Raw genomic sequence first — 12,061 nt, forward strand, 5'->3', positions numbered from 1 at the left:
TAGTAATCGTAAGAGGAAGAAAAACAGGGACCATTTAAAACACTACTCTTTTATATTTGCCCTGTAAATTAAAGTAAATAGTATTACAGTGCCCTCAGGTGGTGTAAATTCAATTCTGTCCTATTGTCTTCCCTAGAAAGACAGCTCTAAATAATACTAATTTTAGCAGACTGGGAGAATATGGAAGGCAAATCACAGCATAAGCAGTTTTGTTCCCAAGGAAGGTTCTTTTCTTGAGTGTTCCGACCAGTCCTGATTTTAAAAAGCATTCTTTAATTTGTGAATACAGTGGAATACATGTAACAAATCTCCAGAAAAACCCGTAAATAACATCATCACTGAATGTAAGAACAAAAACCAATAGAAGAGATCTAAAAAAGAAGGTAAAACCTAAGAGAAGACGTAATGAATTTTGTAAGAGCTTTTTGCAACAATGAGGTAGGTCCTCAAAACAGAGTCCAAACCACAATCAGTCAACCAACCAACCAAACCCCCCACAGATACCATAGAATTTCTTAGACATATTCACGTATGTCTTAATGATAAGGAAAATTGCATAAAGAAAGCGGTATATGATGCATTTGTAATAAAACCTGAAACTTTCTGAATTCATACTGTCATTTTAGTCTGAATAAATATTAGTCACTCACAATATTCTGAATTCATAGTCATTTCAGTCTGAAGAAATCAGCTTCCTGAAGACACAGAATGTCTTTAATGCATATTAGTCCAATAATATTTTTTGTTGTTACTAAGAGTAACAATAAAAAATGGATATTATTTAGCTAATCTACTGCTCTACAGTCAGGGTAATTCCAATATTTTGTCTTGTATAACTAAATGGTTGATGCATGCCCATCATTTATCACTGTTTTATGTCTTCTTCAAAAAAATGTGAGGAAGATCAGGACATCACCAGGAGCATCTTCTAACTTACCACATTTAAAAGATTTGTCAAAGCTGAAGTAATAATGTAATTTGTTATTCTTTCGAGATACTCTTAAAGGAATAGCCTGTCAGCTTAAAAATATAAATTACATCATAGAATATGTGCACTGAAGATGGTGGCAATCCTACCACTGAACATGGCTCCACAGAGAACACCACTGCACTGTAGCTTTGTCCTGCTGTCCATCCAGTTCTGTCCTGTTATCTGTCTAGGAAAACATCTACATAAACAATATTTATTTTCAGCAAGCTGTGTGAATATGGAAGAAACATACCAGATAGTGCAAACACCATAAACCTGAGTAATCCACTATTTTTCCGACTCCCAGTAAATGGACTCTGCTGTCCTACAGCTCAGAACCACACTGCTCCTCTTCTTACTTGCTCCTGAATTGGCTCCTAATAGCTGCCTAACAGCATATGTTGAAATATTCCCCAAACAGCTCAGAGAAGCATTTCCAAACTGTTGCAAAACCCAGACGGGACAAAAGGAATTTGAATCCCACCAGTCTTTCATTTCCTATGCAAATAATACTTGCATTTTCTTTCATGATGATTTGGGGAACTCCCTGATCACTCTGAAATTGTGTGCCATATGAAGTGCTGTGCTACCCTTCAGTTTTCTAAGGATTACCTTTGAGATTGCTGAGGATGGCCAGAAAAATTGCTGTCACATTTTGGTCATCTGTCTTTACAGACTGCACCCTTCAAAGAAAAACAACCTAAGGTTCTCACCCCAAGTCATACCCCAGTCCTCTCTGCTTTCAGTAATCCCTGTCTTTTTTCTTATTCTCACATATTCAGGAAGAGTTTGACTAACAAAACAATTCTCTGTGGCTCAGAGAGAATCAATAGTGCTTATAAGCACACTCTTTATTTATTGGCAACCTACTCCTGAGTTCCCCCATCCAGGCTATCAATAGGAAGGCAATCTCTTTATAGCACTAATGACTTGCGGTAAAGTATATACATCTGTTTAATACAAATAAGGGCAAACGACTTCCCAGTCTTGGTTAGATAAAATAGAGCTCACAAGGGCTTATCTCACTTAGAAAGAATAATTTGTAGCCTTCTCTCATTAAAAGGATAAACTATTAGAGTGGAGACAAGTAGGAAAAGAGCAGCACTGGAGGAACAAGGGAAGTGGGAGAGGGTTGGTAGGTAGACACTAAGTTTAACATGATCTAAAAACTCAATGCTCTTAATATTAACAACCATCTAAGCCATTGGCAGAAGAAAAGGCAAACCAGGGTTTCCCCAGAAAGAGGGGGGAAAAAAATCAAAATCCTGGGAATCTCAGTAATACCAATGATCTGCTGGAAACTGCACCAAAAATTCACTCCACCATAAATTGACTCCTAGATCAACTAGGGTAAGAAAAGCCCTTCATTTTTATAAGGACATTAAGCCAAAAAAATCCCCACCCTGCCCACCATATCCTTGTTAAGTGTTCCTGTCAAGATACACAACAGAGAGAACAAAACTAATGCTAATAACTGCTTATCTTAAATCTCTCAGAAGTTTCACCTGCAAAAATACTGTTTCATTTCTTGCCGTAAAAATATGTATAAAATTATATTCATGCTACTTTCCATCAATATTTACAGTAATGATTGGTGATTATAACATCAGAAGCTTTCGTTAAACCTAATTCATGTTTTCCAGAGCTCCAAAACTTGTGGCTTAAAATCCAAAGCATACCAATACAGAGGCATTGAAAACTTCCTCATGGTACTTTTAAAATCTCACTCAAGTCTTCAGCAGGAATAAGTTATTTTGAAAGGATGATACATATAGCTCTCCCTCCACCCCAATAAAGAGATTAAAATCTTAGAGAGTCACAAGACACAACACATACTGAGCCTTTTGTTTTTGTTCTTTCTAGAAAGCACTAAAAAGCAGTCTCATCTTTGTGCTCAGTAGCTGAAGACTAGAGTCTTAAGCTTAAGATTCCCAGGAAGATATCAGCTAGAAACAGAATTTTTATATTTCTTCACATTTCTGTCACACTGTTGTCAAGGTCATCCAGTTTCTCTTGCCGCTGCTCTAGACACTCTCAGCTCTGCACCATTAGCAGATTCCTACCTTTTGTGCCAAGGATCATAATGGAAAACATTAAATATGGCCTTTCTCAGAACATACATCATCCTGTGAAGATGTTTCAACAGAGATCATTTAGTCTAAAATGACTTTGTTTTCTAGTGACTACATTAATAGGCAAAAATACCCCTCATTTTTAAACACAGGATGTTTTTTAGGTATGCTGCAAAGAAGCACCATCCATACTGCCAGGAACACAGGCAGGCAGCATCATCACAGGGTCAGGACATGGATTTTCCTCTCGTCGCTATTGCTCTATGTAACTCCGTGCAACAGTATCATTTCCCTTGCTCCTCCACTGGTACCTCCATCAGCCTCAGAATGACTCAGGACAGGAAACCGGTGGGGCGAGCTGCTCTGAGCTCCCGCTTCCTCAATCATTCTGTTTCTACATGGACTTTACAGCTGCACTTTGGGATAAGGTATAATACAGTGGGGGGATCTATTAGTGACTTATTTTCTTCCAGTCCACAACCTCTCAGACATTTTCAGCTGCACAGAAGCTACAAGAAAAGGCACTTTGGCTCTTTGCTTAACAAAACAAAACAAAACAAAACAAAAAAAATCACCGAAAAGTCCAGGTTAAACAAAAAAAACAAAACTTGCCTGAAGTTATTTGTACTGTAGAATTTAATTCTGGTCCACGTACTGCAATACTCCTCTTTTCATATACTGGAATGCGTAAGTCCCAGACGAATTTGATGTCACGGATATCAGTTTTGTTTCTATGCCATTTGTAAGAAATGTTACTGATGTCGGACAAAGCAAAACGATCGTTAACTTCGGGCGGTGGGAATTAGTGCTTTGCCCTGCCTGTAACTACGCCCGGCGAGCGCCTCAGTGCCGCGGGTCTACCACCCGCAGCCCGGTGCGGGCGCGCCACGGCCCCGGGACTGCGCGGGGACAGCGCCGGGGCACCCGCGAAATCTCCCGGAGCCCCGGCGCCGCTGTCCGTCCGAGCGCCGTACCCCGACCCAGCACTACATATCCGGCTCGGACAGAAGCGGCGGCAGCGGGCCCGGCGGGGAAACGAGACCCGGGGGAACGAGACCGGGCCCGGCGCGGGGAAAAGAGACCCGAGGGAACGAGACCGGGCCCGGCGGGGGGAAAAGAGACCCAGGGGAACGAGACCGGGCCCGGCGGGGGGAAAAGAGACCCGGGGGAACGAGACCGGGCCCGGCGGGGGGAAAAGAGACCCAGGGGAACGAGACCGGGCCCGGCGCGGGGAAAGGTGACCCGGGGGAACGAGACCGGGCCCGGCGCGGGGAAAGGAGACCCGGGGGAACGAGACCGGGCCCGGCGGGGGAAAAAGAGACCCGGGGGAACGAGACCGGGCCCGGCGGGGGAAAAACGAGACCCAGGGGAACGAGACCGGGCCCGGCGGGGGAAAAACGAGACCCGGGGGAAAGAGACCGAGCCCGGCGGGGGAAAAACGAGACCGGGCCCGGCGGGGGAAAGGAGACCCGGGGGAACGAGACCGGGCCCGGCGGGCGGAGCGCTCGGTGCAGCGGCCCGGCGCCGGCAGGGGGCGCCGGCGGGGCGCGGAGGCGGCGGAGGCCGGGCCGGGCGCGGGGCAGAGCGCGGGGTCCCCGCCCGGTGCCCGCGCTGCCCGAGACCGGCCCGGTGCCCGCGCTGCCCGAGACTCGGCCCGGTGCCCGCGCTGCCCGAGGCCCGGCCCGGTGCCCGCGCTGCCCGAGACCCGGCCCGGTGCCCGCGCTGCCCGAGGCCCGGCCCGGTGCCCGCGCTGCCCGAGGCCCGGCCCGGTGCCCGCGCTGCCCCAGACCCGGCCCTGTTCTCCTCTGCCGAAATGAACGTTCCGAAAGCGGCGACACGAGCAGTGCCGGTGGCGTGCCCGCCCGACGGGACGCGCTGCAGCGCTGCCGGACTAACCCGGAAACGCGCCCGCACTGGCCGTTACAAATGCCTCGAGCTGGTTTATATCTGCTCGGGTCAGCCCTCCATCAGCAACTTCTGCTCGGCCACAGGAAGCACCGGAGACAGCGAGCGCTCCGGCAGCCCACGAGCCGCTGACTCTTCGGAACGGTATCCCCGACTTACTGTACCGAGACCACCACCCCGAGAGGCTGCCGGGCGTGATTGCGGGCGCTGCGCCGAGCCCGGGGCCGAGCAGTCAGATGTCCGGGTTCCGGGCCGGGGCCAGGGCGCGCGTAGCGGCCGGTGCAGTCTCCCCGAGGGGAACGAGCTTTGCACCCGGAGCGGGGTTTGCTTAAGGGGGAGTCCTTGGCCCCGGAGCAGCCTGGCAGCGCCTGGGACCCAGCAGCGTCGGGGAGAGGGAGCGGCGGGGCGGAAGGAGGATTCGCGAGCAGCCCGCGAGTGGGAGCCGGAGACACCAAGGGATGCCTGCCCGTGGTCTCCTCTTTCGGTGCCACACCTCATCGGAAGAGCAGGCGCAAAAGTAGATTTATCACTCCACGGGGTCTACAGAAATAAACCCACATATTTCCACGTGGAAAAACGAGGGTATGAGATTTCAGGAAAGTCAGTGAAATGGACAAACGCACCACTAATGTGCAACAAGTGTCACTGATAACATACAAACTGCCAACCGGATTCCGAGGGCGGCTTTAGATGGAGCGGGAGGCTTTGGCTGTGCCCCCGGGACCCGTGCGCCGATGGGCGAGGGTCCCGAGGTAGCAGCCCCCCGCAGGGCCACCGGCCACAGCGGCCCAGGGGCCGCCGGGGGCGACGCGCGTCGAGTGTTGCGCGCCCCTGGCTGCGGCGGGAGCGGGGCGGCGGCGGGACACGCACTCGGACACACGGACACACGGACACTCTGGGATGTCCCGGGGCAGCAGGCGGCAGCCGCGCGGGAGGACACTGCATTCCGCCAGGGCCCTCTGCCACCGGCGGCACGGCAGCCCAGCGGCGAGCGTACCCGACAAGGGCGGACGGGGGTCAGTCTCTCCCCGCCGCAGCGCGGATGGCGGAGGCCGCAAGCTTACCTTATTCCATCGGTTCCGCGCAAGAAAGCGGCGTCTCGGCGGGGCCGCTCCTGGGTGAGCGGCTGCCGGCTGCCTGTGCCTGGATCAGCCTCCGGTCTCCGCCGGGCGGGGCGGGAGGTGTCCCTCTCGTTAGCCGAGCCGAACGGAGCCGCTAAGCGCCGCGGGGTCGGTATTCAGAGTCGCAAGATCTGCGGGCAGAGGCGCTGCTGGCCCCCAGCCCCGCGCTGGGGCAGGCAGACCGGCGGGACGCGAACAAGCCCGGCGGTCTACGCCCAGAGAGGCGCGGCTGGCTGCGCGCCCGCACCTGCCTGCCCGGGACGGGACGGGGCGTCCCCGATCCCCGATCCCCGGCCGAAGGCACGACTCTCCGGAAGGGCCGATCAGCCCCGTCTGCGGCCACCTGCAGCAGCTTTCAACGCCGCCGTGAGCCGGGGCCGCGCCGGAGGCGGAGGGAGCAGGTGGCATTGCCAGCCCCTTCCCAACGCACGCAGGCGTCGCGGAACCAGCCTGCACAGAGCTGATGAGGCTCTCCTCACAAAGCCCGATACGCCGTGACTCTTCCCTCCGCTGCTGATGTTTGCAATAGACAGAGGGAAAAGCAACGAAGTCGTTCATTAAACCTTCTTTAGCGCAGCGCCGTTTTTAATCTCACGTTTGTACCTTCAGCTTTTTACAAGGATGCGCGAAGCGAGACGCACGAACTGTTAGATCCCGTAACTCCAGCCATTGAAAACAAAGACCATGGACGAGCCCGAATAATTACATCCCAAAGCTGACCTACATTGACATTACGGTCTTGTTACAGGTTAAACGAAACCCTGTTCACCTGCAAGCGATTCTGACGACAGATATGACCACATCCAAAGGACCACGCTTTTAGTAATTATTCTCATATGATCAAGTTGATTCGTGTTTACTTTATCAACACTTCGAAAATATTTAGTTCCCCGCTTGTTGTGGTTAATGTTTTCCGTGGATGACAATGTATCAAACCCCTAGGAGAAAGCAGCTGCGAGGCGGGAAACATGCTATAAATCCCGTTTCCGGAATTTTTTTTCTGTATAAGCCTCAAATCCGAATTCTTCTTTTCTTGACAGTGAATTATGCTTTCGATTAGGAATATCTCTCGTCATTTTATTTATTTGAACGAGCTTGGTTCCGCGGTGATGCAGCAGCAGTTTTTCTCCCTTTAAAGACCAGGGGCTCTACCCCTACGTCAGGTCGGGTGGAAGGGTGGAAGGGTGGAAGGGTGGAAGGAAGGAAGGAAGGAACCTTTTGCGACGCCAGTGGGTTTCAAAACAGGCAACAAAGTTGAGCTAAACAGTTATTCACAGGGCGTAAGATAATTTTTTACATCAGCTTTAAAAACGTTGGGCTCTAACGCGAGGGAACGGTCGCTGAGCAGCCGAAGACGGAGCCGATTACCCGACAGAACCGACAGAACAGCGATCGGGGCGGGCACTACCGCTCGGCGCTCCGGGGCAGCGCAGCCGCCGGGGCCCCGCGGTCACTGCCCGGCTGTTCGATGAGGCGCCGGCGGGAGGGGCCCGACGCGGCAAGTGGGGGGGAGCGCCGCCGCCTCCGGGTGTAGCCGCTGGCTGCCGGCGGGAGCAGAGCGGCCGGTAGCGCGGGGCGGGCGGGCTGGCCGGGCAGGCTGAGCCGGCAGGGGGCCCGGGCGGTGGCGGTGGGCCCGGGCGGTGGCGGTGGGCCCGGGCGGTGGCGGTGGCGGTGACCGGGCTGGGCCGGGCCGGGCGCGGGGGTCCCGCGGTGGCGGTGGCTGGGCTGGGCTGAGCTGGGCCGGGCCGGGCGGTGGCGGTGGCTGGGCTGGGCCGGTCCGGGCCGGGCTGGGCTGGGCCGGGCCGGGCACGGGGGTCCCGCGGTGGCTGGGCTGGGTTGGGCTGGGCTGGGCCGGGCCAGGCGGTGGCGATGGGCCCGGGCGGTGCCGGTGGCAGTGGCTGAGCTGGGCCGGGCCAGGCGGTGGCGATGGGCCCGGGCGGTGCCGGTGGCTGGGCTGGGCTGGGTTGGGCTGGGCTGGGCCGGCCCGGGCGGTGGCGATGGGCCCGGGCGGTGCCGGTGGCAGTGGCTGGGCTGGGCCGGGCGCGGGGGTCCCGCAGTGGCTGGGCTGGGCTGGGCCGGGCCGGGCCGGGCGGTGCCGGTGGCTGAGCTGAGCTGAGCTGAGCTGAGCTGAGCTGGGCTGGGCTGGGCCGGGCGCGGGGGTCCCGTCGGGCGCGGCGCGGCCACGTGCAGCCCCGCGCGCTCCCACGGCTCGGTCCGGCCGTGACGTATCGGGGTGGAGGCGCGCGCCGCCCGCCGATTGGGCGGTGTTGGCGGCGCGGGGCGGCGGCCGCCCAATGGGCGCGGGGCGCGCAGGTGCCCGCGCGGTTATCTGCGCGCGGGGCGCGGCGCGGAGCGTCCCCGCGGCCGCCGGACACGCGGCCGGGGCGAGGCGCGGAGCTGCGGGTCCCGCATCCCCTCCGCGCCGAGCGCGCGTGGAGCGCGCTGCCCGCAGTCCGCCGGGACGCGCCGCCGCTGGGGGCTCTTTCTGCCGGGACTCTCAGGCTGTTGTTTCGCCGCGCTGCCCCGGCTCGGCTTTCGCTGCTCTTCGGCCCGGACTTCGGAGGCGCACGCCGCGGGAGCGGGCGTGCAAGCGCCGGGATTTTCCTGTTCCCGGCAAACTTCGGCACTTGCTGTCGCTGAGATCCCGCGAGCGGCCAGGAGCCCGTCCCGCCCGCGGCCGCGGTCCCGGCGAGGGTCCCCAGCGGAGCGGCCGCGGCGCGGTTGGGAAGGACCCACGCTCGCTGATGCCCGCAGATGTTAGCGGTGGGACAGATGGATGCTAATCGCCAGAGCGCATTCGTCCTTAGCAGTGCGCCGCTAGCCGCGCTGCACAACATGGCCGAGATGAAGACCTCCCTGTTCCCCTACGCCCTGCAGAATCCCTCCGGTTTCAAGGCACCGGCCCTGGGCGGACTCAACACGCAGCTCCCCTTGGGGACACCGCACGGAATAAGCGACATCCTGGGGCGGCCCGTGGGCAGTGCCAGCAACCTTCTGGGCGGGCTGCCCCGCATCAACGGGCTGGCAGCCTCGGCCGGGATGTACTTCAGCCCCGCTGCCGTCTCCCGCTACCCAAAGCCTCTGGCGGAGCTGCCGGGACGGCCGCCCATTTTCTGGCCGGGAGTGGTGCAGGGCTCTCCCTGGAGAGATCCTCGGCTCGCCTGTCCCGGTAAGTGCGGCCGGTTCTTGCAGGGCGCGGGGAGCAGGCGGCCCGGGATCCAGAGCCGGGGCGGCCCCGCGCCGGCGGACGGGGCGGGTGGCAGGAAGGCCCGGTGCGGGTCACTCGGTCTTCACGGTCCCGGGTCTGTCCCGAGCCGAGCCTTACTTTAGAGCCGGCGGACACCCGAAGCGGCTCCGCAGGGCCTGGCGGGGCCCGGCTACGGGCCGGGGGCAGAGCAGAGTTCATCTCTGACGCAGCTCTTTCTCCGCTTCCAGCTCAGACGGGGATGGTTTTGGACAAGGACGGCAAGAAGAAACACTCTCGACCGACTTTCTCTGGGCAGCAGATATTCGCTTTAGAGAAAACCTTCGAACAGACGAAATATTTGGCCGGACCGGAGCGCGCCCGGCTCGCCTACTCCCTGGGGATGACCGAGAGCCAGGTGAAGGTAGGTCCGTCCTGCGGGCTCCCGCCTCTCCCGCTCCCTGCCGCGGTCTCTTTCTGCCGTGTCGGTAATTACTAGCAACCAGGAGCACTGTGCAATTATGCCGGGATTTTTTTTTTTTTTGAGTCAGTTAGAATTTAGGTTACATTTCGATTTTGGATAGATTTTAGGGTAATTTCTACCTATTTTGTGCTTAGAGCTCTCTGTGCTGCAAACGATTTAAAATAAATAGACATATTATATTTAATATAAACCCCCATCACAACAACGACAAAGAGCCCCCCGCAGATAATTTTTTTAGGGGGCCACTTTTCCACGATGATCATGTCCAGTGGTACAACTTTACCTTGTGTAACCCCGCGAATTTTTTAGCAAAGCCTGCAGGTGCATCTGAATGCTGGGGTGCAGCGTAAATCAAAAATACTTATTTTTCCTGGCTATTGTATTCTGTGTTCAACAAACGACTGTTCCGGGAAGCTGCTGATTTAAGCGTCGTGCAGCCCCGCAGAGCCGGGCAGGTGTCCCCAGCGGGGCGCGCCTCCCCAGGAGCCGGCCGGGGCCCGGGGGGTGCCGGCTCTGCTCCGAGCGCCCGCAGCCCCGCGCTGCGCACGGGACGGGGGCGGCGGGGGCGGACGAGGCGGCGGGACCGAGGCCGTGGCTGTGGCTGAGCTGTGCCCGGTGCCGGTGCCCAGGTTTGGTTCCAGAACAGACGGACCAAGTGGCGGAAGAGACACGCGGCAGAAATGGCCTCGGCAAAGAAGAAGCACGACTCGGAGACGGAGAAGCTGAAGGAGAGCTCGGACAATGAGGACGATGACGAATACAACAAGCCCCTGGACCCCAACTCAGACGATGAAAAAATCACGAGGCTATTGAAAAAGCACAAATCCACGAACCTGTCCCTCGTCAGCCCCTGCAGCACCAGCTCGGACACGCTGTGAGGGCGCGGGGCCGACGGCCGGCGGCGGTGAGTGTAACCGGGTGTTGGAAGTGGTGTGTTGTACAGCCTAAGATGTATGTGAAATGTATATATTTTTTACAGAATAAGTTATGAATTTATTTTCTTTCTCATCGATGTAAATTTCAGAGAAAATTTTTCAAGTTTTTGGGTTTTGTGTCCCTGTAAGGTTTCCCGCTTTTTCCTTTAGCCTTCCTGTTAATTTCCTGCTCCTAACAATCAGGTTTTGTTACGTTTTCTATGCGTCCCAAGTCCGAGCTCAGCCACTTTGTATATAGTAAATTTCAGATTTTGTGATGTATATTTCTAGTGTAAAAACGGCAGTTTTCTTTCACTCCGTCCCTCAGTGTTTTGGCAGTTTCATTTCTCCTGCCTCTGGATTTTATGCTTAATAATACCAAAAAACCAAACCAATGCCCAAAAAAAAGCACGAGAGGAAAATGGACATTTGATTTTACATTAGAATGTCTCCACACGTGTTGGAAAGACTTTGTATAAATCAATAAATTATTTAACAACCTTCTTTAGTGAGTTTCTTCCGCATTTCTGTGCCAGGGGCCGGGGACACCAGAGCTTCTGCAGGGTGCCCGATGCTGCTCCTCAAGAGAAAAGGAGCCGCTGCGTCCGGGGGCCGGCGGGCTGAGCCGAGAGAGCCCCGGCACGGCCGGGGCCGCGGTCGCTGCCGCCTGCGGGCCCGCGCTGTGGGACTGCCCGTCAGCCCCGGAGAGGAGAGAGACCGGCGGCTGAAGGTGCAGCCCGAGCTGCCCGTGCAGCGTTTCGTCGGCTTCGGGCGGGTGATGGGGTCCGCTCCGGAGAGGGGAGACAGGGGCTGGGACACAGCCCCTTGCGCTGCCTGAGTCCTGGCCGCTGCAAAAACCCGGGGGCGAAGTTGTGAGATCCGCCGCGGCGGCCTGCGAGCTCCACCACCCTCCCGAGCCTTCGCGCCGGGTTCCGGGCCGTGCCTCGGCCCCTGCGGCCGCTCCCGTGCCGAACCGGGCTCCGCGTGGTTCCGCGACCGCCAAAGCGCTCCCGGCCGCCCGAGACTCCACATTTCCCCGCTCGGCACAGCCAGTTCGGGTGCGTGTGCGCCGCCCGCGTTGTTTAGGTGTGTTTTTTTTTTTTCTTTTTCCCTGCTTTTGTTTATTTTTTTAAAGGAACGAGAGCGTCTCTTTTCCCCGTGTCTCAGGTATGGCTTCGCAGCCCGAGCAATGGCCGGGAGCGGCTGCCCCTGCCCGGCAGCCAGCGGCCGGTGCGGGACCAGCACCGCAGGCCCCCGTTCTACAGCCCCCGCCCGCCCTGTCTCGGTGCCGGGGCCCGCACGGCGCCGCCACCACCGCGGCACCAGCGGAACCGGGCCCGGGCCTCTCCCCCGGAGCCCCCCTCGGGTCCCGGGGTGCCCGCTCACTGTGGCTGATTGCCCTTCACTCCTG

General features: G+C 56.8%; 1 protein-coding gene across 1 annotated transcript; it reads left to right on the plus strand.

Annotated features, from left to right (window-relative positions):
- The first annotated feature begins 8,436 nt into the window (after positions 1-8,436).
- On the plus strand, positions 8,437-11,158 carry NKX6-2 (NK6 homeobox 2). The gene is made up of 3 exons (XM_038141317.1): positions 8,437-9,237; positions 9,504-9,676; positions 10,366-11,158. Exons 1-3 carry the CDS (start codon positions 8,823-8,825, stop codon positions 10,612-10,614), a joined length of 837 nt encoding a protein of 278 aa, XP_037997245.1. The 5' UTR covers positions 8,437-8,822; the 3' UTR covers positions 10,615-11,158.
- The last annotated feature ends 903 nt before the right edge of the window (positions 11,159-12,061 follow it).

The sequence above is a fragment of the Motacilla alba genome, chromosome 6, assembly GCF_015832195.1.
Source record: "Motacilla alba alba isolate MOTALB_02 chromosome 6, Motacilla_alba_V1.0_pri, whole genome shotgun sequence".
NCBI lineage: Eukaryota > Metazoa > Chordata > Aves > Passeriformes > Motacillidae > Motacilla > Motacilla alba.

What these genes read in the sequence shown, in the direction of transcription:
- NKX6-2 (XM_038141317.1), top strand. Translation starts at nt 8,823, where the DNA reads ATGTTAGCGGTGGGACAGATGGATGCTAATCGCCAGAGCGCATTCGTC. An exon ending in TCCTCGGCTCGCCTGTCCCG is followed by an intron (nt 9,238 to 9,503) that starts GTAAGTGCGGCC and finishes CTCCGCTTCCAG; the next exon opens with CTCAGACGGGGATGGTTTTG. An exon ending in TGACCGAGAGCCAGGTGAAG is followed by an intron (nt 9,677 to 10,365) that starts GTAGGTCCGTCC and finishes GCCGGTGCCCAG; the next exon opens with GTTTGGTTCCAGAACAGACG.